At 32.7% G+C, this 27973-nt stretch overlaps 3 protein-coding genes across 10 annotated transcripts; 1 reads left to right on the forward strand and 2 right to left on the reverse strand.

The window, feature by feature from the left end:
* Positions 1–5699: 5699 nt before the first annotated feature.
* On the forward strand, positions 5700–11348 carry LOC108347598 (3-hydroxyisobutyryl-CoA hydrolase-like protein 3, mitochondrial). Of its 4 annotated transcripts, XM_052877726.1 has the most exons (11): positions 5700–5924; positions 6333–6434; positions 6625–6669; positions 6908–6960; positions 8759–8893; positions 8984–9080; positions 9320–9449; positions 9690–9868; positions 9978–10105; positions 10195–10296; positions 10961–11348. In XM_052877726.1, exons 1-11 carry the CDS (start codon positions 5732–5734, stop codon positions 11060–11062), a joined length of 1266 nt encoding a protein of 421 aa, XP_052733686.1. In that variant the 5' UTR covers positions 5700–5731; the 3' UTR covers positions 11063–11348. The 4 variants fall into 4 exon arrangements, with proteins under 4 accessions (XP_052733686.1, XP_017442443.1, XP_017442444.1 ...); XM_017586954.1 differs by lacking the exon at positions 6908–6960 and having other exon boundaries at positions 5701–5924; positions 6625–6689; XM_017586955.2 differs by lacking the exon at positions 6625–6669 and having other exon boundaries at positions 5701–5924.
* An 806-nt stretch (positions 11349–12154) lies between these two features.
* On the reverse strand, positions 12155–16170 carry LOC108347709 (uncharacterized). 4 transcript variants are annotated; one of them, XM_017587126.2, is made up of 9 exons: positions 15975–16170; positions 15631–15804; positions 14986–15325; positions 14606–14865; positions 14449–14517; positions 14005–14061; positions 13603–13655; positions 13439–13517; positions 12155–13354 (listed from the first exon to the last, which is right to left on the reverse strand). In XM_017587126.2, exons 1-9 carry the CDS (start codon positions 16013–16015, stop codon positions 12421–12423), a joined length of 2007 nt encoding a protein of 668 aa, XP_017442615.1. In that variant the 5' UTR covers positions 16016–16170; the 3' UTR covers positions 12155–12420. The 4 variants fall into 4 exon arrangements, with proteins under 4 accessions (XP_017442615.1, XP_052732524.1, XP_017442613.1 ...); XM_052876564.1 differs by having other exon boundaries at positions 13439–13514; positions 15975–16168; XM_017587124.2 differs by having other exon boundaries at positions 14986–15385; positions 15975–16168.
* A 777-nt stretch (positions 16171–16947) lies between these two features.
* LOC108346346 (carbon catabolite repressor protein 4 homolog 3) lies at positions 16948–26817 on the reverse strand. 2 transcript variants are annotated; one of them, XM_017585413.2, is made up of 12 exons: positions 26359–26817; positions 22380–22445; positions 22073–22125; positions 21899–21980; positions 19936–20022; positions 19378–19470; positions 19250–19282; positions 19009–19121; positions 18169–18277; positions 17980–18065; positions 17794–17878; positions 16948–17323 (listed from the first exon to the last, which is right to left on the reverse strand). In XM_017585413.2, the coding sequence occupies exons 1-12, from the start codon at positions 26722–26724 to the stop codon at positions 17186–17188; spliced, it is 1311 nt and encodes a 436-aa protein (XP_017440902.1). In that variant the 5' UTR covers positions 26725–26817; the 3' UTR covers positions 16948–17185. The 2 variants fall into 2 exon arrangements, with proteins under 2 accessions (XP_017440902.1, XP_017440901.1); XM_017585412.2 differs by having other exon boundaries at positions 16952–17326; positions 26359–26815.
* Positions 26818–27973: the final 1156 nt, after the last annotated feature.

The following is a 27973-nucleotide window of genomic DNA, read 5'->3' on the forward strand; positions in this document are numbered from 1 at the left end:
CCAACCACCTGTCCAACCTATTGAATCATCTGTCAATTCTAGTAATTTGATAAGGATGTGTTTTGAAAGGTTAAAATCTGTTTTTTCAAATTGAGTGTTTCCAAGTGCCTCCTTGAAGTTGTTACGGTAATGAAAATAATTTTTTTCTTCAACATACTAAATATGTTTTAACTTCTAACTCTCACTATATTTTAACTTCTAACTTTCACTCTTTTTTACCATTAAAATTAGAAGATAAAATATAAAATTCATGTAAATAAGTATAAAATGCATCATATTTTTCTAGCTATCATGCAAAGTCTCTAGAGATACTTTTTTTTCTTATATATTTTTTTTAATTTGAAGTCCTTATTTTGGTAAAAATGTATTACAAAGCTATGTTTGAAAGAAAGTTGGCAAAAGCTTTTTGTGCTCGTGCAAGTTCAACTTCCACTTCTCAGTGGAGAAGGTTGTTTACTGTTTTAATATGTTTTTAGTCATTAAAACTTACTATTTACTACGTATGTTACTATAACATGTAGGAATGTTTGCAAAAGTGAGTTATTAGCACCATGACTAAGAGAAATATCTAGCCGATGACTAAGAGAAATAGTTAGCCAGGAAGAGTGGATCTAACTAATGGCATCATTATGAATTTTTCAACTCTGAGGTTTCACACATGAAAATCAATCTTACTTGTTTAAGAATCTATCTTAAAAAAGTACTTGTATATTGGGTTAGAGTATTTTTTACTCTCTCATCTTAAAAAAGTACTTGTATACTGTCTTTAGACCATTTTTTACTCTCACAGTATTCGTGCAGTCTATGTTTAGTTATTTCAATAACTATGTTCTCATCTTGTCGATACAAAAGTTTAGCTACATGTTACGACATCTCTGGTTCCTCTCATAATATAAACTAGTGGAAGGAACTAAACTTTTATACTGACAAAGATGAGAACATGACTATTGAAGAAACTAAACATAGACTACACGAATACTTGAAAAATAAAAAATAGTCTAAAGCCAGTATACAAATATTTTTTTAAGATGGGAGAGTAAAAAATAGTTTAAGCCAGTATACAGGTATTTTTTTTAAGATGAGTTCTTAAACGAATAACATTGATTTTCGTGTATGAAACCTCAGAGTTGAAAAATTCAGAATGATTTCATTAGTTAAATCGACTACTCCTGACTAGCGGCTTCTCCTTCTTCCTCGTTAACTTGCTTTTCTTAGTCATGGTGCTAATAAATCGCGTTTGTAAACATTCTTATATGTTATAGTAACAAAAGTAGTAAGTAATCAGTTTTAATGACTAAAAGCATATTAAAAAAGTAAGTATTCTTCTCCACTAAAAAGTGGAAGTTGGACTTGCACGAAAAGTTTTTGATAGCTTCCTTTTAGACATGTATTTTGTAATACATCCTTATCAAAATAAAGACTTCAGATTGAATATATATATATATATATATATATATATATATATATATATATATATATATATATATATATATATATATATATTTTGGAAAAATAGTACCTCTAGAGACTTTGCATGATGATTAAAAAAATATGATGCATTTTATACCTGTTTACACCATGAATTTTATATTCTATCTTACAATCTTAACTGCGAAAAATAGTGAGAGTTAGAAGTTTAAACATATTTAAGCTATGTTAAAGGAAAAACAAGTTTTATGTTAAAGGAAAAACCAGTTTTATGTTAAAGGAAGAAATTATTTTCATTACCTTAGCAACTTCAAGTTGAATGACACTTGGGAAACTCTGTTCCAATAAAATTGTACATAATCGATTATTTTGGAACAAAATAGATGTTGCATTGATATATGTATCATCGAAACACTTAACTTGAAAAACAAATTTTAACTTTTTAAAACACATTCTTATCAAATTGTCAGAATTGACAATGGTTCAAAGGTTGGACATATAGTTAGAGCGAAATTCTAAGAGAAATAGGTGAAACGTGAGTATGATAGCATGCAGATGATGATTGGTGGTGAGATGTAGATGATCGGGATCTTGGAGGAGGATTTACATAGTGATTCTAAATTGGGAAAAAAATTATTCGGATGAACTCAAAATTTTAAAAAATTTCTTTATGTAGAATTCAGAAACTTAACGTTTGGTTCTACAAATTTTTCATATAAGAATAAACATTTAGTGATAGGAACTAAAAATAAAAATTTAATACAATTCATAATTTGTCATATAATAATAAGCCTTTAATAATAGAAATTAAAAATAAAAATTTAATACAATTTAAATGAAAAAGCTTACCATGTGGTTGATTTACTTTTTATTTTTACAAAACAAGTCCATCATGTCACTTATAAACAACATTCAATATTCACTCTCATGACCATTTAATATTTACACAAGCTAAACTAAATTAAACCTATAATTAATCCACTTCAAAAATTAACAAAAAACAATTAATCAAACACATTTAACAAAAAAAATTATAATTAAAATAGCTACCAACAATCCAACCAGAAAAATTACAGGAAAAATCCTATTTAATTAAAACAAAAAAAAGAGACATAAATTGGCCTATTGACCAATATTTTTCAATTGCTCTATGAGTCAATACAAAGGCCGTGAAGGTTTTGAAAACAAGGCCTTTTCATAAACTTACCTGGTGACTTTCTATCTCACGTATCTTTTGGGTAGACTCTGCAAGTGTTCAAACTAAATTTTAAGTTTCAGTGTCCCCTCTTTATATTCATATTGTTGCCGTCACTTCATATTTTGTCAACAAGGACTCAGATAAGAAATTATTAATATGTTGTTTTCACTTTCAAGAATGGATTTTGAAAAATTTAAAGATAAAATTTGTGTTGTTTTTAAAGGAATTCAAACATGAAAGTAAAGAAATTTGAAGGTAAAATTTGTAAAAGTAAAAATATTTGAAGGTAAAGTTCATGAAATATTTGATTATGTGATAAATAAAAAAATATTTTAATAGATTAAAATCTAAGATTAGTTTTTTTATGACTAAAATTAGTATAAAACAAAATCTAATTAGTTAAAATTAATAGAAAATAAAATTTATTTAGTTAAAATAAAATTTTAAGTTATAATTAATTTTATATAAAATATGATTGGTTAAAAATAATTTTAATTAAATATTAAATTATAAAATAATTAAGTATTCATTTTTGTTATTATTAAACAGTGAAAGAGAAACTTCACACATGTGAAAAGGAGAAGGATCATAATATCATCTCCAATTATGACCATGCAAGAGTAAATAACATTCTTATATGCTGTCTTAATTTAAAAAAAAAACAAGGACATTTCAGCAAAACAAAGGATGATAAATAGAAAATTCCCTCACATACCAGAGATCCTCTCTTCTTCCTCATCTGCAAATCCTCTCCCTTCAACAAATAATTAGAAAGAAAGAAAAAAACATTTGCTTTTGCCTGGTGAATTACTAGAAAGAACACAGAGAAATAGAGTGGAAAGTAAAAATAAATGAAAGAAAAGTTTAATGATTTTATAAATAGGATATATGAAAAAAATGTGATAAAATTATAAGATTGCAATTTTGTCTTTTAGTTGAAATATATGTATATATACATATATACACATATGTATGTACATATCAAAGCTATAAAAAATGAAAGTGTTTTGATTTTCTTTAAAATTTACAAACACAATGAAAATGTTTTAGAAAAACATGTACATATCAAAGCTATAAAAAAGAGTATGTTTTCAATACAATGAAATTTGAAGACTTGTAAAACATTTTCTTAAGCAAAGAAAGCATTAGACAATGGAAACTCAGAGAGAATAACAACATAAGAGTTAGAGACAAAATTATTATATTATTCTCTTCATCCAATCTTCCTTATATAGCCTTTTTTGAGAAAGATATGTTACTTAGAGATAATTGACTTTGAGGAAAACTGGTAGCCTTTAAGTATGAAGTTAAGTGCTAGGTAACATTAGAGCATCAATGTTTTTCGTAGAGGTGGTGTGTACGACTTCCTGAGAATAAATAGCTTTAAGAAAACATTCAAAAATGTCTTCCTATCTCTTAATGTCTTTCTAATCTTTTACAAAACTTTTGAATAAAGTTTGATATTGTCATGACACAGATAAAGAGAAACAAAGCACCATATACAAAGAAGTATAAACCGTACATGCATTTAATGTTATAAACGTTATAGAGCTTTTAGGCATGTTTTACATACTAAGCGTTTATTGCACAAGTCTATTCTTTTGAGTAACATATCATTTACAAGACACAGTTTAATAAAAGCTTTGTCTTAAACAGTTGAGATGTTAAACACATTTAGGTCACACACTATTTGTGAGTTGTATAAAATATTATTAAGGCTCAATATAGATTATTTGCTTATATTGTTTAACATTGTTTTTATCAAACACAACCTCTAGACAGCTATAAACATTATTTCGTTGAATATTTGTTTATTAAATTTTAAAGTAAAAATTATTAGACGATTTTATCTCTCTAAACGATCTTGTCTTAAGAATGTCCTTATTTTTTATGTTTAATAAATACTTCATGTTAAACTAAATGAAATACTTCTTTCTAAACAAATAGATTCGAAAACAATATTTGAAAAGAATAAACCGTGTAGATTAGAGCATTTATAAACATATAATTTAGATGTTTAAAGGATGTGAATTAAAGCGTTTATCATTTAAACAAATTTGATGAGAACGTTTAAGGATTTTAAATGTTTATAGATCATAGTATTTGTAGAACCAGTCGGTGGAAATTCCAATACCACCCTACACTGTAAACCAACCATCGGATGTTTCTTTCTTAACCCCCTTTTCTCTTTCCGCAACCCCATAAAAAGGTAATTCCCAGAAAATAGGTATATTGGAAAGTATTTCCAAATTTAAAATTGTCTTTCATTTTTGGATTTTTTTTTAACAGTCTAAGATAACCACTCCAGAAGATGATTCCGAAACCCATAATAATCATTCTAAAATATAAATATTTTGAAGGGTATTTCTGGATTAAAAATATGAGATGCAGAAAGAAAAAAAGGAGGTGCTCGAAGAAGCAACCCTGACCCTCTCATGGCAATCCTAACCCTCTTTTATTACATTGGAAATAATAGATACTAGCGGGCCTTTTCTTCCTGACTCTCCACTATTACTAAATGCACTTTTCACTAAGAGGAAAAGATTAAAAATATCCTACCCATTGCACCATGCAACGCTGTCGTTTCCCTCATCATCCACATTTCCACTGCAGAAAAAGAAGAAAAAAATATTTTGAAAAGTTCATTCTAAAACATATTATATATGTTTCAGAAATTCGAAGAAAAAAAAATCATAACATTTTAAATAGAAAAAGTCAAAATGTTTAAGAAAAGATAAAACAAATTTCATAAGAAATTGATAAATCTAAAATATAATTAAGGTATTTTTCATAACACTCAATTTCAAAATTTTACTTTCATTTTATTGATAATGTAAATGTAAAAAAAAAAAAAACATTAAGAAAGATGAATAATAAAACGCGAAAAGAAGGAAAAAGACTGAACACCCGAAATAATGTAACATGGGGCATGGTTTGCAGTTTGTTGACTAATTTAACCCTGGAGAGAAGCGAGCGAAGAGTTGGGTGAGGGAGGAAATAGAAGAAAAGTGAGGGGTAAAAGAGTGAGAAGGTAAAAAAAGAAATGTGTAACAAGCAGGTGGTAATAGAGGCGTATTGGTTTTCAGAGGTATATCAGAGAGAAGAATGGTAGTGGGTGGTGTCAGAGTTCACCGTTTTCTCAGTTCACTTTCTCTTTCTCGCTCTCGACCTTCAATTGCTGTCTCTACGCGACTATTTTCCGCTATGGCTGAAGAATTCGTGAAGGGAGCTGTTCATCCAAACGGCGTCGCTGTCATCACCCTCGATCGCTCCAAAGCACTCAACGCCATGAACCTAGGTTTTTTATCTTCTATTTTGTCCTCTTCGTTTCCCTAATTATGCATCCTTTTAAGTTGAGAATTTTGTTCGGAGATTCGCTTCTGAAATCTGGACTGTTTAGTTGAGCTCGCTTTTATAGCAATACGCAATTATAGTGGAGCTCATCGATTAGTTGAAAATTAGTTATGTGATTAGTGTCATAAGGCCTTCGAAGATTGGGAGAGTGCGAAATTTGGGTTATTTGTATTGAATTTTTTGAGCGAATGACGATTCTGGGTATTGACTGTGCGACATAGAATGAGAAAAACTAGGTCTGGATCTGTTTATCTTTTGGTTTAAATCATTGGCCATTTTCAGTTGATTAATTATGAGGGCTTATTTTTTATTCATTTTTTAAAATTTTGATTTGCAACGTTTTGTGGTGCAGATATGGATGTAAAGTATAAAAGTTATCTTGATCAATGGGAATCGGACCCAAGGGTCAAATGTGTACTGGTTGATAGCACCTCGCCTCGTGCCTTTTGTGCCGGTATGATTGAGTCATCGGAGAAAATACACAATTCATTGATTTTTAATGCGATTCTTCATTGATGAATTTTTGTAGCTTAAATAAATAGATTAAAAAACGAGCTTCTTTTGCAGATATTCTTTTTTCAATTTGAGTCTTTTTGGTTGAGTGCTAGTAAGGTTTTGAGAGTCACCATTGGTGGTCAATGCAGGTATGGATATTAAAGGGGTTGTTGCTGAAATACAAAAGGACAAAAACACTCCTTTAGTGCCGAAGGTCTCATATTATTTGTTTTAATCTCAAATATGTAAATATACATTCCTATCCAGTTTCAGCTGTGATGTACTTCCTTGGATATATTGTTTGCATCTTTGTCAACATCATCTTTTCTCAATGCTATCCGAGTGGTTTATAGTTTGTGTTTCATCAAACAAAATTTTCTCTGTTCTCAATAACTTTCTTACTCGGTAACCGAGATCTTAGTTTATCCGCAGGTGGTGATGTGAAGCAGATAACAATCAAAAACAATCTATCAGATATGATTGAGGTCTAGTTGTGTTCTTTGTAATAATTATACATGCCTTCAGATTCATACCCTTTCTCTTTATTGAAACCATGTCAGTGCAAAATATATACCTATCCTATTGGAATATTTTGCACTTATTGACTAATAATGTCTATATTTCCACTATACCCTAGAGAAAGTATTTCCTACACTGTAATTTATTATATGTCATTATTCATGGCTAACTAGCTTTAATAGCTTCAACTTATAAGATAACTGGTAATGTCCAGTTCTTGAAGGATTTTTATGACCAATTAAGGAGGCTTTTGGAAGAGTTGGTTTGAGGTCACAAATGTAGTTTATAACCTTGTATGCTTTTTGAAAGCTTATTTCGATTAGCTTCATGGAGAAGTTCATCAAATAAGCTCTTTTTCTAATAACTTTAACCTAGCTTATTTGCTAAGAGCTTATGGAGTTAGTTTTTAATTAAGTTGTTCACCCAAATACATCCTAAATCAAAAATAAAATGTGCCATCTTAGTCTGTGATTGAAGAAGCTATCTATGCGACTTATTTTTTTCTATTTTTTTTGGGTAAGGCCACAATATATCCTCACTCCTGAAGGTGTGCAACCAATCCCTGTCCAGGTGTTGGTAGTATGTGTGTGGCTGTGGCCAGAATGTGCTTCCAGTTCAGGCCTATCAGTGCCCCTTCTGTCATTACAGGATTACCCTTTTGACACTTTCTTTCCCTTGACACTGAACTTCCTTTGGGTGTTTTACTTTACGAGACTGCTAGAACTGCATTTGTTAAGTCTTACTAATTGCCGTCAACCAAGCAATGTAATCAAACTCAAGAATCTAAATAAATTCATGGAAGCTTCATAAACTTGTTTGAGACTCAACTCCTAAGAGTTTACCTACTGTTGGAGATCAGCGCATATCAATCAGAATCTGTTGGAGATCAGCATATATCAATCAGAATCGTCCCATTTTGATTTGTACAGCCCATAACAGGAAGGATTTAATTTAAATAAGACAGGTTTATTTCCTTATTTAGGTACAGCATTTATAGAGAGAATTATTTTCTTGATTTTAACAGATAGTTAGTGTCCAGGTTTATTCCCTTGTATTCTATTTATACCTGTTTTGTAATTTTCCCAAACCAGAAAATATACATCATATTTTCCACACCTAATATGAAATAATTTTAGAAAAGAATAATCATAAAATTTTTGAAAAGATAAAATTCCAATTTCACAATTAAACAAAATGAAGTTAGAAAGTATGATAGAACAACATAAATTATACAAAAATGACCAATTTAAAAGTTAATGTGATGAAATTCATCACACTCTGAAGTTGAGTGTCAAGACCACAAAATTTGCGATGATATCAAATTCGTAATTTCTCAATTCCAATTCTTAAGCCCTCAATTCCCAACTAATGCTGCAACTTTTGAGCCTAAAACAGTAAAGGAGGAGGCAAATGTGCTTGAAATGAAATGAGGTTCTGAAAAGAACCAAATAAGGGAAATAGTGGACCAAATGGTGCTTTTTTGGGGACTTTTTGGGGCCTGTTTCTGTACATAAATCAGACCTGCTAAATCAGCCTTGGAATCATTATTTTGTCCAATTTTTTAAAATCCTTGCCGAGTTCATCCAAGTTTGGCCTTGTCCAGGCTTCCTTGCAAGCTATTGCATATTCAGACCCTAATTCTAAACAATTTAACTTTGGTGTTTGATAACAATGCCATGACAATTATGCATTTTGCTGTATGTTGCATATTTGTATGATCTGTTAATCTACTACCTAATCGTAATTTTATCTTATATATTTTAGGTCTTCACTGCTGAGTATTCTCTGATATGCAAAATTTCTGATTATCCGAAGCCTTATATAAGCTTCATGGATGGTATAACAATGGGTTTTGGAATTGGTTTATCTGGTCATGGCCGCTATCGCATCATAACAGAGGTATGCTCACCTGGAAATAGTTGCCTAGTTTAATCATGAATTGTCATTATAGATCCTGCAAATGACTTTTCTTCTACTTTCTCATTACAGAGAACCATTCTTGCCATGCCAGAAAATGGAATTGGTTTGTTCCCGGATGTAGGTTTTGCTTATATAGCAGCTCAAAGTCCAGGGGAAGGATCTGTTGGTAAATATATTTTTTAAAATTAATACAACATTTTAAGTTCTTTATTGCTGTTGCAAGACTAGCTAATGTGTGGATTTGAGGTTGTTAAAGCACTGATGGTTCTCTTTCATGTTTTTTTGGTGCACGATCCTGGTGTAATCTGCATAATGACAACATGTTTGCTACACCAGTGAAGCATTCAAATGTACTCTCAAGTTTCCGCTAAAATGATTTTTATTTGAAAATTTTACTAATTTCAGGCGCTTATCTTGGATTGACTGGGAAGAGGATTTCAACTCCTTCAGATGCAATATTTGTTGGTCTTGGAACACATTACGTACCATCTGGAAAATTAGGTTCATTCAAGGATGCCCTTTTGGCGACAAACTTGTATGTTACCTCTATCCTTTGACCAGCTATTAAGGCTCTATTTAAGAATATTGCCCCCATTGACTTGAGGATACACTGCTAGTTTTTCTCGTGGTTTTCTTAAATGTTTGTTGAAATAATCTTCCATTTCTATTGGCTTTGTCACGAAGTATATTATATGTAATTGCAACAATTGCATATTAACGAGCCTTCAAATCTTAAAGATATAAGGATCTTGCACAAAACTTATTGGTTATATAGTTCCCAGGATCCACATCAGGACATCAAAGTACTTTTAGCAAGATTTGAGGCCAACCCAGAGTCTGAATCACAGTTGAAATTGCTGTTACCTCAGATAGTGTCTTCATTTGGAGGAAATAAATCAGTCACTGAAATCATTAAGGAGCTAAAGAACCACCAGTCAAGCACCGACCCTAATGGTATGCTGATTGACATGAAATGTCCCGATACTCACTGTTTTGTATATTAAAATACTGAATTACAGTTAATTGTCAGACTAGTTGTAATGTTGTATTTTGCTATTTCTAGTCGTGGAGTGGGCTAGTGAAGCTCTCGAAGGCATCAGAAAAGGTGCTCCCTTTTCCCTTTCCTTGACCAATAAGTACTTCTCTGCAGTTGCCTCTGCAGTGGGTAAGAATCACATGGAACTATCCACGGTAAGCACTCTTATTTAAGGGCGAGGGTGGTTGATTTCCTTGTCTTCAAACTAATTTATGCGTATTCCATTTGCATTGGGAACTTCCAGCTTAATGGCGTAATGAAAACCGAGTATCGTATTGCCTTGAGGTCTTCACTGCGACATGATTTTTCAGAAGGTGTCCGAGCAGTGCTGGTGGACAAGGATCAGGTTCTCTATTTTTCTTATGTTTTGTATATTTTAATCTAGGAGACAAACTCCAATTATAGGTGTATTCTAAACCAGGAAATATAGTGTTATTACTTAAGATATTATCTGTGAAACAAAATCATGCCAAAATTATGCTTGTTCTTGGTGTTTGTATTGATGCTTTCATTCTTCCAAAGCTCGTAAAACACTTAATAATCAAGTTGAAAATACGTATCTCTGTTTGATTATTTTTCAATAGTTATGTGTAAAAAAACTAAATGCATAAAATACCTACTTGGATACTTATATTTTTATTGGTTGTTTTCGTTTTCCTTACCATTCAAGGGCTCTTCCGCTCTCATATCAAAGTACTACCACCGTTGCGCACCATCATCATTTCATTGTCTCTGCCAGCATGCTCTATTTCAAAACTATATGAAAAAAATTATCGAACATTTTGATAATTTTCCTCCGTGAGATAATTGTGTGAAATAATTTTGAAAAAGAACAATAAAATCAAATAGGCCCCCATATATTTCATTTCTATGGGTATAAATCTACGGTTCTAACTTTTAAGTATTCAGAAATCATATCTGGTCCTTGTCTGTGCCCATATATTTTCTTCAATATATGGTATATGTTGTTTCCAACTCCGGTGATATATTCAATAATGTTTTTCACGCAGAACCCAAAATGGAAACCATCAAGCCTGGAGGAAGTTGATCCGAAAGAAGTGGAAGCCGTCTTTCAGCCATTAGGACCAGAGGTTGGGGAGTTGAAAGTGTAAGTTTAGAAAGAAAGTGTACTCTTCTCATTTCTCAAATGCATTAAAGAAATGTTGGCACTGCATAAAATAAACAGATGCTGTTTCATTCCAGTCCTGACCTAGCGTGACATTTATTGTTCACCATATGATAACATGAGATCCATGTTTTTGAAAGTCAAAGGACGATGTACCTATCATACCCATTTAGAAGAAACGAAGGCTCTGCTTTCCTTAATCGACATCTCTGAATGTACTCATTGAATTACACAATTTATCTTATATTGAGTATTTTATATGATCTTTTCAATTTTATTTTTCAAATTAAATTTAATCAGTCATAATTCATCTATGTATTAGTGTAAGGATATACAGTCATTTTTAATGCACTTTTATTTAAATCCCTGGAAGTATTATAATATATAGAAATATATCTAAAAGTGATGTATAGAACTTTGTTTGTCATTTAGTCTTTGAATTAGAATGTTAGATATTGTTAAAATGGTGACAAATTAAATTTAAAGAATAAAATTATTGTAAGTAGTTAAATCTAGGAACTAAAATGAAAGAACGTTGACTTGAATGACGATTCTAATAGTAGGTCTAAAAGGGTTTTACCCTTAAATTTTAACAATTTCAAGAATCTAAATTGCAGTTAATTAGTTTTATTTTAGAACTAAAGTGATTGTTTATTATTAAAATAAAAACCACATCTTCGTTAATTGATTTTCTTTTCACGGTTCAGTCATTTAATATTAATTTCAGTATTCTGTATTATATTAATTGAACTTGATGAGACAAAATAATTGAAAGTTGATTTTAACCCGCAAAAAATATTAAAAGATAAAATTCTATTACTATAAAATATCTTTCAATCGAAATTGCTTTCAAAATTTATCGATTAACGAGTTTTTTCTAAAAAAAAGTTATTTAATGTCACATTCATATATAAATAAATGTAATAGTAAAACTTAAAACTTAAGATTAAACAGTTGGTTTGATAAAATTATTTTACCATATGAAGTTTGGTTACAGATGTAATTTGAACTTGCATAATATAAAATTTACCTTTAGTTTTCTTTCAAATAATTTAATTAAAAAAATACATTTCAAAGCTATGATAATACCGATGCACATCGGATTAACTACTAACATACAACAACTATCTTTTTTTTCTCTGACGTCACTGTTCCATTCAGTCAGAGAATTGAGACTATTTACAATGTATTCTAACATTGTTTTTTAAGGTCTATTTCTTCCCCAAACATAAACAAAACACGAATGAAAAAGTGATAAGATTTAGTACACTTGCCAAACTCATCCGACAGTGTGCGAGACACAGGAAAAACTCATCACTAGGAAATAAATATGATTCACATCTTTTACCCACTTATTGAAGTGTGTCCTTTCCTTCTCGATCTTGGAGCCCTTTGATGTTTCTTTGAATTGGGCTTCACAAGCAGCAAACTTGACATAACATATGACAAAAGCTCTTCACGGTGAGAGAAGGTAAAATCCAAATGAGCATATTCAAATTCATTATATGACACATCCACACCAGCATCCTTCATCAATTTATAGTGTCTCTTTACCATTGAAGATCGTATTACCGTGTCTCTCTGACCAGCAACCAGATCAACAGGAATGTCGATGAGTCCATAATGTTCACCCAAGTCCAAAGGCTCAAGGGAACCATATATTTTCATATTATATGCACTCCCATAATCAAACATTCTAAATCTTCTAGTACGTTTCATCTGTGCAAGATGGAGAGCAACACCAAACGATACTCCTGGCATATCATTCATGTTGTAATGGGGTAATCCTAAAACCCCAACCCAATTTGAGCTGTCCCCGCCAGCAACATAAGCTACTAAAGTTTGAACCAATCCTCCAACTGCAGGTAGGTGTTGCAGGTCCCTAGCTAACTTGTTAACAAGCATACGGAAAAACCTTGTTGGTACATAGAAGGCTGGGAATATACGAGATAAAATAGGGCCCAGGAAAAACAACACATGCTCCACCGCAGAAAAGAGTACGCTTGAGTCATGATGAAAACCAGCAGGTGATAACAAAACCAATCGTGAAAGTCTATGGGGCTTTGATTTTAACCTACGCGTAACAACATACATTAACATAGCAGCTCCTCCCAAACTATGGCAAATTGCACAGAGCTTGTAAAGCTGATCGTCATTACTTTCCTCCTCAATATCAGGCTTACTAAGCCTCAATTCAGCCATTTTTACTTGATGGATTTTCTCAATCAAAGCAGGAATATCCTTCGTCCCATATTCATTGATGGAATACTTCCAGTATCTGCATTACATCAATGTCACAGGAATAAAGAATACGTGTAAGACAACACAAGACAAATGAAACTGTTTTGCTCTGAGCACTTACTCACGGGAGGAGATATTCTTGTTGACATGTTCCCTAGAAACCAGGCCACGAATATTTCCCAGAAATACATCAAAGCCTGCTAATAAACAAACATCCATGTAATAATTCGTCAAAAACAGATATTATCTTGAGACGCACATACTATTTTGAGTAATGTAACATACCTTGATCATAGGCTGCAAAGGCGGGAGAGCCAACAACACCGTTAGATATCCAACTGAACCAAAAAAGTTTAACTTATTAGACTACCACTATTGTCATAACATCATTCTGGCATCCAAGCAACTGAAACAATAGAAAAAAATTCACGATTCAGAGGGAGGGAATCTGGTACAGAACAGAGGAGGCAGGGTAAAATCTAAACAGAAAAGCTCTTCAGTCCTATATGTTATGCCAATATCATAACTAATAAAAGGATAGAAGATTCAGTCAACGATACACTAAAATATGATGCAACACAAATTTACCCAACCACTATTCAGGTCTCTACTTTATATTCACATGAGAAGAAATACTCTACAAATTAAACCCAGACTAGTAAAGATTGAGACGGCAACATTACTCACCCCATTGATGAATCAAAGATTCCATGCTGAAGATAAACAACTTTACGTGCATCTCGCCTGTGAAGTTAGATTTCAGACATTAGACTCTACACAAAGCAATGACAATAATCAAGTCTCCCTATTGTCATTTCTTCCAATGTTGTCATAATCATATATAATCTGAAGGATAAAATTGTGTTATAACTTTCAGAACCCTCTACCTTCACATAATAGAGTCCAGATGCCAACAGTGCAATATTTATTTCAGGAATGAGCCGACAACTTTAAAAAGAATTATGACTACCAAAAAAAGCCGCAAATCAGATTCAATTCACTCCATACAACAATAGAAAAGAAGCTGAGATAAAAAGATGTCAAATGATCACGGTAAGTTCAAAATCAAAGAGGGTGGATGATTGCACTTACGGACATCCATACTTTTCCCTAAAAAAATGTCTAATTTACCTAGGAATTCTTTCTAGAAGAAGAACGTATCCATCGGCAGTGATCACACGAATAGCTTCATATGGGTACCTGTGAGAATTAAAAGTACAAGTCATTAATTGGACAAGAAAGATCTTGAAACGAAAAGGATTGGTGCACACAACGGTCTTTACTTTACCCTAGCTCTGTTATAACATCTTGACATGTCCGGGCATCTGTGTTCAGAGACGAACGAAAACTGGTATTCCTTTCTGCAGGTGCTGAAGAAACAGAGGCATCCTCTACAACATCATTATCAGCTAAAATGGGCCTTTCATGAGATGAGAAGAACCTGAATAAAGTTCCAAGAGCTTCTGATGGGGAAAAAAGAACATGTATAGACTTGTGAATAACATCAAAAACAGCCTCTATAAATATCTCCATGGCCAAATGAAGATCCTGATTGAAAAAACAAGAAAAAAAAAAAACGCAAAAGTTACATACACGAGATTCGTCAGCTAAAACATATAAGGTCAGAAACACAACATAAAGTAATAAGGATAGAAACTTCTGCTCAACCTCTATGACCCCACGTCTCCTATCAGTGGCCCGATGAATAATTTGATCCTTGAGGCTTTGCACTCCATTGGGTGAATGTGGTTGTGAAGGGTGTTGACAACCAGAGATAGATCGTGGTTTTGACACCCTAGAATAAACTAATTGGAAAAGACGAAATGGAAGACCCATCAAGAACTGTAGAGGAATCAATATCCAATCCGTCTGCTGTCTACCGTAATCAGCAAAAGTAGCTCTGGGGACTCTAGAACTTCCAGACAAGGTAGTTTTAGGATATTCTTCATATTCATCGCCGTCTTCTTCTTCTTCTTCTCCTTCTTCTTCTCCAGATAAATATTCTTGGCTTGATACATCAGAATCCAAAGAAAGCTCATGAATAAATTGATTGAAAGAGGACACGCCACTAAAAGAGGCAAGGAAAACAATGTCAAGAACCGTGTACTCGATTAAAGACAGGGCACATTATAAAGTCGTGAATGCTCATCCCAAATGTAATCCAATGCAAATTATAAACACAATTAGTACAAAAGTATGTTCCACATGAAGTAAAAAAAACACTGAACACTTCTATTTCTCATACGGTAGAAATAAGATTTCACAAAGAAATATTTAACAAAACTGTTATGAAAACGAAAACAAAAAATTTACTTTTCCATCCAACGTGGAAAGCGTGGTCCACGAAAAGTTGGCCGGAGCTCCCAACCCTGAATACCTTCAAGTATATTAGCTTTCCCAGGTAGCAGTGCCAACACCAGAGCTGAGACACCGTTGATCAGTCTCACAATAATGTTCAACGACTCATAAGTAAACGTCTTCACCGACCTGCACCAAAATTTAAAGTTGGCCACTCATACAATTAAGTTGACAAAAAAAATCAGATAAAATTTGGCACAGAGAATCCCATTGTTCTAAAGCAACAATTAACATAAAAAGATTTAGATTAAGATGTGTCAAGCATTGGTCACTAAACATAATGAGAGAAAGGTGGTTACTCTTTAGTAACAGCGAGGACGTCGTCAACAAAACGTTGCATTCTGAATGGTTGGTTTGAAATAGAGAATTTGAGAATAATGGCAATGCAGCGAAGCGAAGAAGAAAGAGAAAGCGAAAGCGAAACAGAGAGAAAGAGAGAACCGATTCCATTCGTTTCTTGGGTTGCGAGGGAAACTTTGGAGGAGGTTAAGTCGGTGAGCGCATTAAACCGTCCCTGTCTCAGATTCCACGTGGCGCTTCTGATTGTGACTGAGTGATTCGTCTCCATCTGTTCTCACCGTAGATCACAGCGTCGACTTTCCTAGGCGTTACACTTCCTTCCATGCAACACATCTTGTCCTTACACATGGCTTAAGGACAGGGCATCATCATCCACAAAAGAATGACAATGCAAAGAGTAATATTATTCACTCAGCTTACCTACTAAATGTTTTAAATGTTAAATTATTTAATTTCAATCAATAGTTTGAACTTAATTTATAACTTCATTGCATTTCAACACAGTGCGGAATTAGAATTTTTTATTTTATTTTAATAACTCAAGTTTTGCATTTCACATGTATACATAAAAACAAAAGAATTCAAACAGATAATTTTTATTACATGTTTTTATGGATAATACAAAAGAATTCAAAAATATATAATTTAATTTTTTAAGTATCATTGTTACTTTATTATGTAAATAATGCAAATATTTATTTTAAAATTAAATATCATTCTTTTGATCAGAATTTCTTCCAACCCACAGGAATAGAGATGCATCTCATTTATGATATATGATTATCATTTGCTTAACAAGTTTTCGCATAGTAGGATTGAACATAGATTGTCTTTACTTGGATTATCCCTATGTGTGAAAAAGTTAAATAAGATACATGTAATTCCAATGGGATTAAATCATACATTTTTTTATACAAAGTTCTTTAAATTTGATATTTTAAAACTTTAATATTTAATTTTCATATTTTTAAGTTTAATGATTATGTTCACTTTCACCAATAATTCAATTTGTATTAAGATTTTTCGTTGCGCTTATAAACTTCAGGTTCTTATGGTACATAAGAAATTCTTCCAAGAACTTGAAATTCAAACATTATAAATTACAACCTATTTCAACAAATTTGAGCTAAGCTAGGTAAATCATTCAATGTAAACTGTAAGTAAACAAGGAAAGCAAAAACCAGTTTCCCAACAAAAACGCTGAGCTATTTTATGACTGCTGATTGTTAGGCTCTTCAATATCTACTATAGCTGGTGCTGCTGCTCCTACTGCCACTTTGTCTGTAGGTTCATTGTTTGTAACTGAGAAAGTAAATTCAGAAACCAAGGCCAAATGATCACTTCCCACCTTCTATTAATCAAGGAAAAGATTGGTCAGATGGTGAAAAATAAGTGCACTGTAGAGTGTAGAAGATGTAGTTTGACAAGATGATCCTACATAAGTACTAAGATCTACTGCACCTATTTCAATTCAAAAGCTCTACAAGATCACTAAATGTTATGAATGAAACCCTTTTTGGACAAATGGTGAGACTCTCCCAATCCGTAGAGAATGACCAACGTGAAAGCATAAAAAAATGTTGAAAAAGACCAAGCCATATCAAATTCAAGTGTGAAGACAACCACCCACAAACAAAAGTTTCAACCTTCCATTCTAATCTTCTGTTTTGTGGGATGCAAGTGGGTGGTCTAAAATACAGATAAATTTCCTGAGCCTCTAAATTATAGGTCAACCTCTGAGCACCCTTAACATCTTAAACCTTAAATTTACTAACAATGTTTTCCATTACAATCTGGATAAAAGACAAGCACGAATACCTTGCATGGGAGGCCACCTGCCCTCAGGAGATCACTTATTGAAACGGTATCAAGAACTCTTATAGGTACAATACCGTCCGAGTACCTACATCAACGGCAGTCAATCTTATACTTTAGTAATCGCCATCGATAAGGCCATAACAATCATATTTGTAACAACCAAAATATTTGGCAGGGTTTGATTACCATAAGTAATCTACAGAGCCAAGAAACTTTGAGTGATAGGAAGTTGCCAACGGTTCACCATTGAATCCCCGTGTACTTTTTGAACCCTGAAAAACTTTACAACATTACTATTCTGTTGGCACGGGCAAGGGGGATTAACTGTGGAAATCATATACAGTAAGAATAGGTTGCAAGGGAATAATTAGGTACATTAACTGTGGCATACGAACTTTTCAGCTTCAATGGATGCACAGCCAAATGATGCTGAGAATCTCCGGTGGCTATTTTTATCTCTTCATCTGTCCAACATTTTAACAAGCTGGAAACAGTAGATTGAGAGCATCATACTGAGATACAACAGAATAGCACAAAAAATTTCAAAAAACACGCATTCTTTGCAGTTAGCAGAAGAGAAAATGATAGCACAATTGTATTGTAGGTCAATAATATAAAACTCTACCAAGAGAAAAAAGGTCATAATGTCCAATTTATAGCACACTAAATCTGCCAAAGTGCATGTCTCGTGCAATAGTGTTAAATTCATATTTATGAAAGGTATTATAACACATCAGTAGATATGATCTGAAGAAAATAATAAAAGTGGTGAAAATGCAAAACTATTTCATCTGAAAATTGTATTCAAAGTCAGGCCTATTACACGCATACCCTGTCAGCTCGAGACTGAATAATTCTCTGATTTATAAGTATAAAATATACATGCACACATGCATTGTAGCTTTCCAATTGTAAAACTCTATTACTAGTACTTCTATAAGGCAAAAATACTTACGGAGAAGTTACACGAGGAAGTTGTTCGAAAAGAGAAATAGAAAGTAACAGCTATGCAATTAAAAGGTGTAAATCCTTAAACCACCGAATTTTCTTTCTTTTGAGTCTCCTTAAGCTCAGCCGTCTCCAGCTTTTGAAAAAGTTGAGATGCACAAGTTATTTTAAACTTATGCAAGAAATTTGATTCATTTTACCTTGTTAATTCAATCTATTTTTCTTCTCTATGTGCTTCATTTAAAAATCATCCAGAAGAAAAAGTACCCGTCTAGGGTGACAACTGGACCAACTGTTTCTTTATTCTCCCCTATTACTTGAGCAGGACGACACCGTTTCTGTCCAGATAATTCCTTTTTGTCATACAGCTTGACATTAAGCTGCAATTGCAAACCACACCCAGTTTCAAGTGAATGTCTTCAACAATACTACTTGCTTGTATTCACGGCATGAACAATCTTTTTATCATGCCACTAACAAAAACCAATATAAGGTGAATGTGATATACCTCAGATGATGACAAAAACTTATATATTCCACTCTGTTGAAAAACAATAAAAAAAGAGAATTCAGTTTGTAAAGAATGGAGAACTCAAACTAAATGAAAAATACTGTCTATTTTCTGGAATATGGCACCTGAGGAGTACTATTAAAATCACCAGCTAGCACAACAGGGGTATTACCCCATTTCTCAGAGAGATAATGTGCTCTTGACGAGAGAAAACGAATCTGCAATATTAAATATTTCAATTCCAATCCGCCAGTTTAAGGAAGGCAAATCTGACTTGACTACTGAAAAAATAGGTGAAATACCTAGTCGACTGTATTTCTTACAGATAACATAAGCACTTTTGAATTAGGTATTAGTAGTTATCTCAACTGATCTTCTAATAGTTCTTTACCAGATGAAAAATTGATAAGCTGAGAAGAGAATTCTCAATTGATAAAAAAAGAGGAAGGAACTGTGGAAAGAATACCAAAATTAACCCATGCAAACAGTATGTGAGCAATTAATGCTTAAAACCCTATTCAATTGTATCAAGAATTATCTCATATTAAACATACTTCTTGAATATGTTTTTGAATTTAATAAAGAAGATTCGGCATCAATGCTAATTTCCAAAAGATTGCAAGCTATAGTAGGAAAGACATTTAACTAACATTTTCTTTGGAATGGGTGAATTAAACACTTACTTGACCTAATTTAACTTCTCCCTTGTTTGGGTTGTAAAGTACATGGATGTTACCAACTAACAGTCTTCTTGAGTAAGATTCACACATCTGCCTGTACAAGATGAAGTTAAAAATACAAATGACGACATGTAATAGGACAATATTTACAATAATAGCACTAAGACGATAAAAGATATGTACTGCTACTTGTGTCAAACTTACGTAAGATAATGTGCATTACAAAAAGAAAGGGGTTCCCAGAGGATTTGTACTTCATGAAGAGTCAATGTTCAATTGACAATAACCCCTCTCTTCTAATCTTCTTCACATATTTATATCAAACTGACGAACGAACCAACTTATTAATAGTCTAATAATAGTCTAACTATCTTAACTAATTCCTCCTTCTCCGTATATCCTAACAATACTACCCCTCTCTCCCAAAAATAAACCTTGTCATCCAGGTTGAAATTGTGGAAGCAAGGTCCTCCCAAAAATAAAAACCTAGAAAGAAGTCGTCGGTCACTGTTGTACAGCTCAACAGGCTTATGTTGTCACTCGTCTTTCTTGCCGGAAAACAGATCCTGTCATCACACACCACATTGTCATTGTAGTTCTTCGAGCTTTATGGCATTTCACAAAGATCTAGGATGCTGATCTTGCCCTTTTGCCGTGGTTATCCCTTATTTCTTGATTAGTGTCTCCACTTCTTGGATTTTTTCCATCTCAATATTCTGTTCTTTTTTAAGATCTTCAATTTTTTAAAAGGTGTGGCTACCAAAACTATCTCTGAATCTTTTGATTAAAGTTGGAGAAAATGACTCCTAATCTGAATAGGAATTCTCTTAGGACCAAGAATAGAACCAAGAAATTGCCACTCCCACCATGGCCATGAGTTTCAAGTTCAAGGAATCAGAAGAAGAATTCTTGAACCTCAAAGAATTTCTGGACTCTTACAATCCATCCAATGAGAAGACTTCTATCTCTACTAACGCTGGTCCTCCTTTAACATATCCGGTAGGTCTAATTATTAGGAACGAAGAATTGAAATAAAAAAGAAATACTAATTCTTTTGAATATGGGAAAGGAGAAGAACAACCAATAAGAGAGAAAACTTCAAGGTTCCCTTGGGAAAGAAACAGTACTCAATTTATAATGACAACAATTCTCCCTCTCCCCCTGTCATTTTTCCTCTATTTATATCTAACTCATTGACGGACTAACCAATTAATATTCTAACGGTCAAAACCAACTCTTCCTTCTCCTTATATCTCTCAGTATTTACTCACTTTTGTAAAGACGAGTAAGTTTATTATAGGACAGTCTGTCTAATAATTATAATTTAAAAACTATTATTTTATATTAAATCATTATATTTAAATATTAAAATTACTTTTGTTTATGTTACTTAAATTTAAAATTCCCTTTACTTTTCATATTTTAATTTAGAATTTGTTTTTTCAAATTGAGGCAAATTAACTCTATATAGAGTTAATTTAACACAATCTTTCTTCTCGGTTTAGCGGTCCATTTTGTCAGTCCTATGTTCTCATTGTCCTTGGTAATAGTTGGATAGAAATTTTACAGCCATTCAATCGTTTAAAAATCCAAGATATTCTTTCCAAGGAAAAATAATATATATAAGGCACATTTTAGAAGAGATTGACGGTTTTCTTTAAGACATTTTACGACATTAAAGTTCTTTTTTTTATTTGTGTGTGTTTTTTTGTAAGTGAAAAATCATACAAAGAACTTTAAAAGTCATTAACATAGAAGAAAAATTGTAGTATATTGGTAACAGTTTTTTTAAAAATTCAGTAAACTCAACTAAATTAATTAATTTTATTGGTATACGTCATTGTGTTAAAGTGTCTTAAGTTAGTATAATACATGAACATAGAATAAAGTTTTAAAATAGTAAAAAGGAAGGACCAACTATGGTCATATGATTAAAAGAAAGGAGCCGACATCAAAGAAGGAATACCTCAAAAACTGATAGTTGGGCAACATTATCACGAAGGCCAATGTCCTTAAATTTGATGTTCTCTCCTTCTAGTAACCGGAACCTGACAAACATAATGAAAAAGTAATCAATTCAATGGATTAGATTCATCAATTTTTGTCTCAGAACCCAATTGGCAATCAATAGATTAATTACTTATCAGTTTTCCAGAACATGGCACATCCGTCAACTGAATCTCCCGTGCGTCTCTACAGAGCCATGCACGCAATTCATTAGGTTCTCAATAATCACACACCAATATATGGTGGTGCCACACTACTATGCATAGGATAATGACAAATTTCACAGTTGTATAGAGACTTCAGCATGTTTAATGATGAACGATGCAACTCAAATGAACTAATCTTTATTTTATTTTGAATGAACCAAATTTGATCAAGAAGATATCAGTCAGTCAAAACCAGAGTAGAAATCAGACTTCTGAAAGAAAATGAAAATCTACCTGATAAGATCCAGCATATCCTGCTTTAACCATAATGTCTGAAAGTTCCAAATACTTATCCACCTCCTGACAATACAATTTCGAATGTGGTATAGTTGCAGGAGATAAATAGTACGTGTGTGTTTTCAGTGAGGATTCTCTTAATAGTGTCCATGGACCTTCACTTTTAGAAATCAGGTGTAAATGCAAAAAGTGGTGGTTTTTTACAACTACCAGTAGTGGCGGATGGCAGCAACTTTGTTTCACGCACATTTTTTCTTCTGTTTTATTTTACTTTGGTTAAATGAACAATCTGATTTCGCTTCTACCCATGCATAATACTTTTGCTTAGGTAATTTTGGGTAAAGTCTAAGCCACACGTGAGGGAATAATATCTGTATTGCATATCGACCATCGGATTAATCCTACGAAATTTACTCCATGCGTGTCTGTAAGAATCACAATCACATCAATATATATACACATTTCTATACCTATATCAGACTCAGAAGCAGAATGAATGTCTTTGTACACCTAATACAAATAATTACATCTAAACAGTGGGAGTTATATAAACATGAAGTAATACGTGTATAATACCTGTGAAACTGTGAAAATCTGGTTTTGTTTAAAAACATGGATAGAATACTCCAATTAAACAGAATTTGTATACTCGAGAATTGAGATGCCCATTGATTTGAAGAGGAAGGAAAACCAAGCAAGATACTTTATATGAAGAGACATGGGGACCTAGCCATTAACATCATGATTTGTTGGTAGAATCTGACTCAAGCTAATCCAAATGTATGTTGGTAATACAGGGGACCCGCATCGGAATCTTTAGGATATTGCCTACATCTTCACCATGATTTTAGCTCTTTGTTTCTATTGTGGAGATTAATATATATTGTCCTCTTTTTTCTTCTTTCTTTTCTATATTGATGATGGTCCTCATTTCTGTACATTGTTTATTTAACATCTTACCTTCCAATATAAGTTAACTCAGCACCTTTCCCTGGGTAATTCTAACCATTTTATATCTCAACAGTTTATACTTCACACGTCAGTCTGCAATAGTGTATAATAGTTTTCTCACACTTTTGATAGAATCAGATCAAGCTATATCAGTGGATCATGTATTTACTAAATAAGTTAGATTAAATATTTTAAATAGGTATTTATATATCATACAAAAATCATTTCAAGAGAATCAAATTTATTTGCATTATTATTATGTTTTAGAATTATATACTTATTTATTTAAAAGGTTAAATCTGTTAGTCATAAGTACATGTAAATTCAGACCACTATTGTGAGAACCCGTAAAACCCCAAGTTAGTGGAAGTCAGGTGTCAATGAAAGGGTTCAAATTTTCAGAAAGTGGAAGACAGGTGGCTGCAGGAGAGTGGACCAATCGGTTTGTGCAGGAGGTATATAAGTTGAAATTTTGGAATTTGGTCCCACTTTTTGCATGCACCCTTCTTCTCCAAACTGCTGAACCCCATTTTCTCCTCCTTCTCTCTAGATTCCTCCACCTTCTCTCTAAGAATTCTCATCTTTTTCTTCTTCCGATTACCAATCAGGCAACGTTTGAACTCTCTCGGCATCAAGGGCTTTCATTTAAACCGATCAAGTTGTGGTTTTAAGCCGATGAGTTACTCCTCTTCTTAGAACGTTCGTTTTTGTCGCATGCAAACCCAGATTCTGGTTTCATGGGTTTATCATCTCATTCTAAGCACATTTTTGGTCTTTTGTTTGGTTTAATTTCACAAATCGTGACCCGTAAGATTCTAAGATTTCTGGTGGTGAGCTATTTTGTTCAGATTGTGAACGTTCAGCTACTTTTAGAGGTAAGGGAAGCTTATATAATTTGATTATGTTTTGAATGGCTGTATGTTCGTTTGATCCATGGATGAATATGAAGTGTTATTTTCAGTGCATGTTTTGTATATATGAGGGTATGAGTTACAAATGATGGGAACTGGATGATATAGGGTTTGCTCTTATGTATGTAGAATTCTGTATAATCTTGTGGTTGTTACCGAAAGTCATTATTGACCGTTCGGTTTTCCTTTGAGTATTCGGTCTGTACTGGATTCTTCTTCTATGGAGAATTTCAGTTAAGGACCGATCGGTTTTCTCTTAGTATACTTGTAGGTAAGTGTTCGGTCTAAGTATAGTTTCTCTTTATGTTTCCTAAACAGTTTAGATAATGTATTCTATAATACTTAAAGTCATAGATGTTATCTTTATCCTTCATTAAAAATAAGTGTTGTGTAATTGTGTGTGTGTGTATATATATATATATATATATATATATATATATATATATATATATATATATTCCTTCATTTTTATTTAAGTTCAGTAGTGCTCGGTCTTGAACCAAGCGCTCGGTTTCAGTAGTGCTCGGTCTCGAACCAAGCGCTCGATCTTTATAGTGCTTGGTTAAAGACCAAGCACTCGGTAATTTTATTATACCCCATTGTGTACTCTATTTGAACTAAGAGTGTTCGGTCCAAGTCAATAGTATTCGGTTAAATCTTGTAGGGTTCGGTTTAAGTTCCAGCAATAGTTATTATGATTTTCGGTTAAGTCTAAATTATATGTAATATTTAGTATTCGGTACATTCTTAGGAGTTCGGTCTAATAAGATACTGTTCTGTAGTAACTGTTGAGTAGCAAGTAAATGTCCAAATATTATCACTAGCGTTAGGCTTATGATGAGTTTTATCTAGAATGGACCGTTCGGTCCTGTACGGGTATAAGTGGAAGACCGTTCGGTCTTACACTAAGTATTCAGCTGTGTTAGTCTAGAAAGTGTTCAAAACGTTCGGTCTTGTCCCTGGGAAATGTTATTGTTCAGTTTGGTTTCAGAATGGATCTGTTTATATTGGTTCGGTTGGATTAAATTATGGAAATGAAAGAGTATTGAAAGAGTATTCCAGGGAGGAATATCTCATGAGTGGTTATTGAATGGTAGAGTATAAATGTGGTTATGCTTAGCTGGCGGTTATCCTGATATTCTGTGATTACTCATTCTCAAGTAGAGAGGAGTAAGTCATGTGTGAGAATGGCAGCAGGAGGTCCTAGTCTATAAGGTGAACTTGGACGGAACGGACTAACCTTGGGTGGCAGCTGTTGAGGGCATCCCAGCTATTACATCACCCAGGTGCAAAAACGTTGTAGCTACACAAAATTCATACAGTCCGGACAGTCAGAGTAAAGTGGTCGGTTATTGCATGCTTTGACGTGAAATTTTGATGGGAAGTGCATGATTGGATGTTACATAATTGTATATTGAATTATGTTAGATTTATGTGAAGTATAGGTTTGATTAAATTAATTAAATTACATAAGCTTACCCTATTTTCTGTCTTGTCTATTTTTGTGTGAACCATAGGACCGTTCGGTCATTAGAATTGTTTTATTTTGTATAACCGATCGATATGAGCGTAGTGCTGGAACCGATCGGTCTAGACTTTGGTTTTGTAAATCTTAAAGTCTGTAGTATTTTGTAAGGTCGTCCGGCCATAAACGTACCCCTTTGCTTTCATAACTGAACTGTAATATTATTAATATGTTAATATTCTATGGTATGGTTTATACTGTATTTTTGGGATGTTACAACTATCTCTTTTAGAGACTTACTAAAAAAGTAGTATTTATCATAAAAATGTCATGTTCAAGCTTACAAAATTTAACTTGATTTATTTTCATCATTGTCTCTTGGTAAAAAGATAAGGACGTATGAAGCTATAAATGTTTATATACACGTTTTCATAAATTATAGGTAAAATATGGCATGATGCATAATTTGAAGGGTTTGGACGGCTCACTGAAAACACAACACACATATGTCTGAAAGTTCCAAACACATGACCAAAACGAAACTTCTTAAACTTAAATGAATTAACTGGAAGTACAAGTCCATAGTTTTAGCCTATGAAATAAATCAAACAAAATGAAAAATATTCAAGAAAGGTGAAAAGTTGGTTACTTGTAAGCAGATAATATCAGGGTCCCATCCAAGAAGCTCATCAGAAATAACCCTCTTGCGACGATCCCATTTGATGTAACGAGAAGGAACGTTTACGTATAAATCCGAGTGTTGAGAAACATTCCTATCCCCCAGTATGTTGTAAGAGGCCACTGTGAATCTTTCCGGAGAATCTAAAGATTCATCAGATGCTTCCACCCAATGGCGTTTAATTTCGGGAGGGTGACGGAGGTTTCTTTGGGTATACGACTCTGAATGCCATTGGATTTGTGAAGCGATGGGAGCATTGAATTTGAAGCAGCTGGGTTTGTGTTTAGCGTTGGTGGATGAGAGCACAAGCCAAGACGAAGATGCACAAGAGGCCATTATTCTCTCTCTTCTCTCCCTTTGAAATTGAATGAACGACCAAACGCCGAAGTTTACAATAGCGCCACAATTCGTTATCCCATCTCAATGCATTTCCCTCCCTTTAATCTAACTGTTTATTATTTATTTTTTGTCTTTCTTTCTCTCTTTAACTAAATATATTTTAAAAAGTCTGTTTAATGCAGTGAAATGGTGTAAAAAAACTGTTTTATTCTGTTAACAATTTTCTTCACATTTAACATGAATTTTTATCCAAAATTTATTATACTTTCGATCTTTAGAAATTAAACATTTTTACATAAATTCTTCCAAAAAATGTTAAATTAATTTGAGTTCTTATGTAAATTAAAGTCTATTTGTATTGGCCTCAATTTTCTTAAAAGAAATTAAATGAGTGAAATCTTATCAAAATTAAACACAGCATTAACTACTTTTTTTTAAGAAGTTTAGGATATGATGTTCTTCACATAACACGGTATGTGGGAAAGATGCATTGGTAGGTGCAATTTTCTATTCTATTCCTTCAGAACCACGCCATAACAACTTAGTTTTTTCTCTTTTCCCCCCACAAAATAAGGTTTTTGTTTATTAAAACAACTAAATTATTATTTTATAACAATAATATTAAGAAAATATGATCAATTAAAAATAAAATCAATTTATAATATATAAATAGATATAAATATTATCTAATTTTACAAAATTCATTTAGATTTAAATTCTATTTATTAATCTGATATGATCATTGATTTTATAAGATTTATACTTATTTATAAGGATTAAATAGTCAATCTACACTCATCCGTTGCTACCCTTAGTTGCATGAGTTGTACAAAATTGAACTAAAAAATTTGCATAGAAAAACAAATTGACCTTCCAAGGTCAAAATTGTAAATGAAAAAGTGAATGAATAGTAAAACCTTGGAATGTAAATAAACAGAGAATTTGGCGCTAAAATAAAGTAGTCTCATTCGAGTTGTTGACTTCCCAGTGAAATTCTTTTGAGCTAACTTCACTATCATCTCATAAACATTCAACACAAAAATTTGCAATGTTAAAGTCTACTACTTTTTTTTTAAGAAGTTTAGGATATGATGATCTTTACATAACACTATGTGGAGATGTATTGATAGGTGAATTTTTCTATTCTATTCCTTCACAACCACACCATAGCAACTTAACTTTGTTCCTTTTCCCTACAAAACTAGGTTTTTATTTATTAAAACACCTAAATTATTATTTTACAATA

Source organism: Vigna angularis, chromosome 1 (genome assembly GCF_016808095.1).
Source record: "Vigna angularis cultivar LongXiaoDou No.4 chromosome 1, ASM1680809v1, whole genome shotgun sequence".
In the NCBI taxonomy this organism is placed as follows: Eukaryota; Viridiplantae; Streptophyta; class Magnoliopsida; order Fabales; family Fabaceae; genus Vigna; species Vigna angularis.

What these genes read in the sequence shown, in the direction of transcription:
- LOC108347598 (XM_052877726.1), top strand. Translation starts at nt 5,732, where the DNA reads ATGGTAGTGGGTGGTGTCAGAGTTCACCGTTTTCTCAGTTCACTTTCT. An exon ending in ATCTATCAGATATGATTGAG is followed by an intron (nt 6,961 to 8,758) that starts GTCTAGTTGTGT and finishes TATATATTTTAG; the next exon opens with GTCTTCACTGCTGAGTATTC. An exon ending in TCCAGGGGAAGGATCTGTTG is followed by an intron (nt 9,081 to 9,319) that starts GTAAATATATTT and finishes TACTAATTTCAG; the next exon opens with GCGCTTATCTTGGATTGACT.
- LOC108347709 (XM_017587124.2), bottom strand. Translation starts at nt 16,015, where the DNA reads ATGCAACGTTTTGTTGACGACGTCCTCGCTGTTACTAAAGA. An exon ending in GTCCTCGCTGTTACTAAAGA is followed by an intron (nt 15,805 to 15,974) that starts GTAACCACCTTT and finishes ATTTTGGTGCAG; the next exon opens with GTCGGTGAAGACGTTTACTT. An exon ending in AAGAATATCTCCTCCCGTGA is followed by an intron (nt 13,355 to 13,438) that starts GTAAGTGCTCAG and finishes GATGTAATGCAG; the next exon opens with ATACTGGAAGTATTCCATCA.
- LOC108346346 (XM_017585412.2), bottom strand. Translation starts at nt 26,724, where the DNA reads ATGGCCTCTTGTGCATCTTCGTCTTGGCTTGTGCTCTCATCCACCAAC. An exon ending in CTGATATTATCTGCTTACAA is followed by an intron (nt 22,446 to 26,358) that starts GTAACCAACTTT and finishes TTGTATTGTCAG; the next exon opens with GAGGTGGATAAGTATTTGGA. An exon ending in ATGTTCTGGAAAACTGATAA is followed by an intron (nt 21,981 to 22,072) that starts GTAATTAATCTA and finishes TATGTTTGTCAG; the next exon opens with GTTCCGGTTACTAGAAGGAG.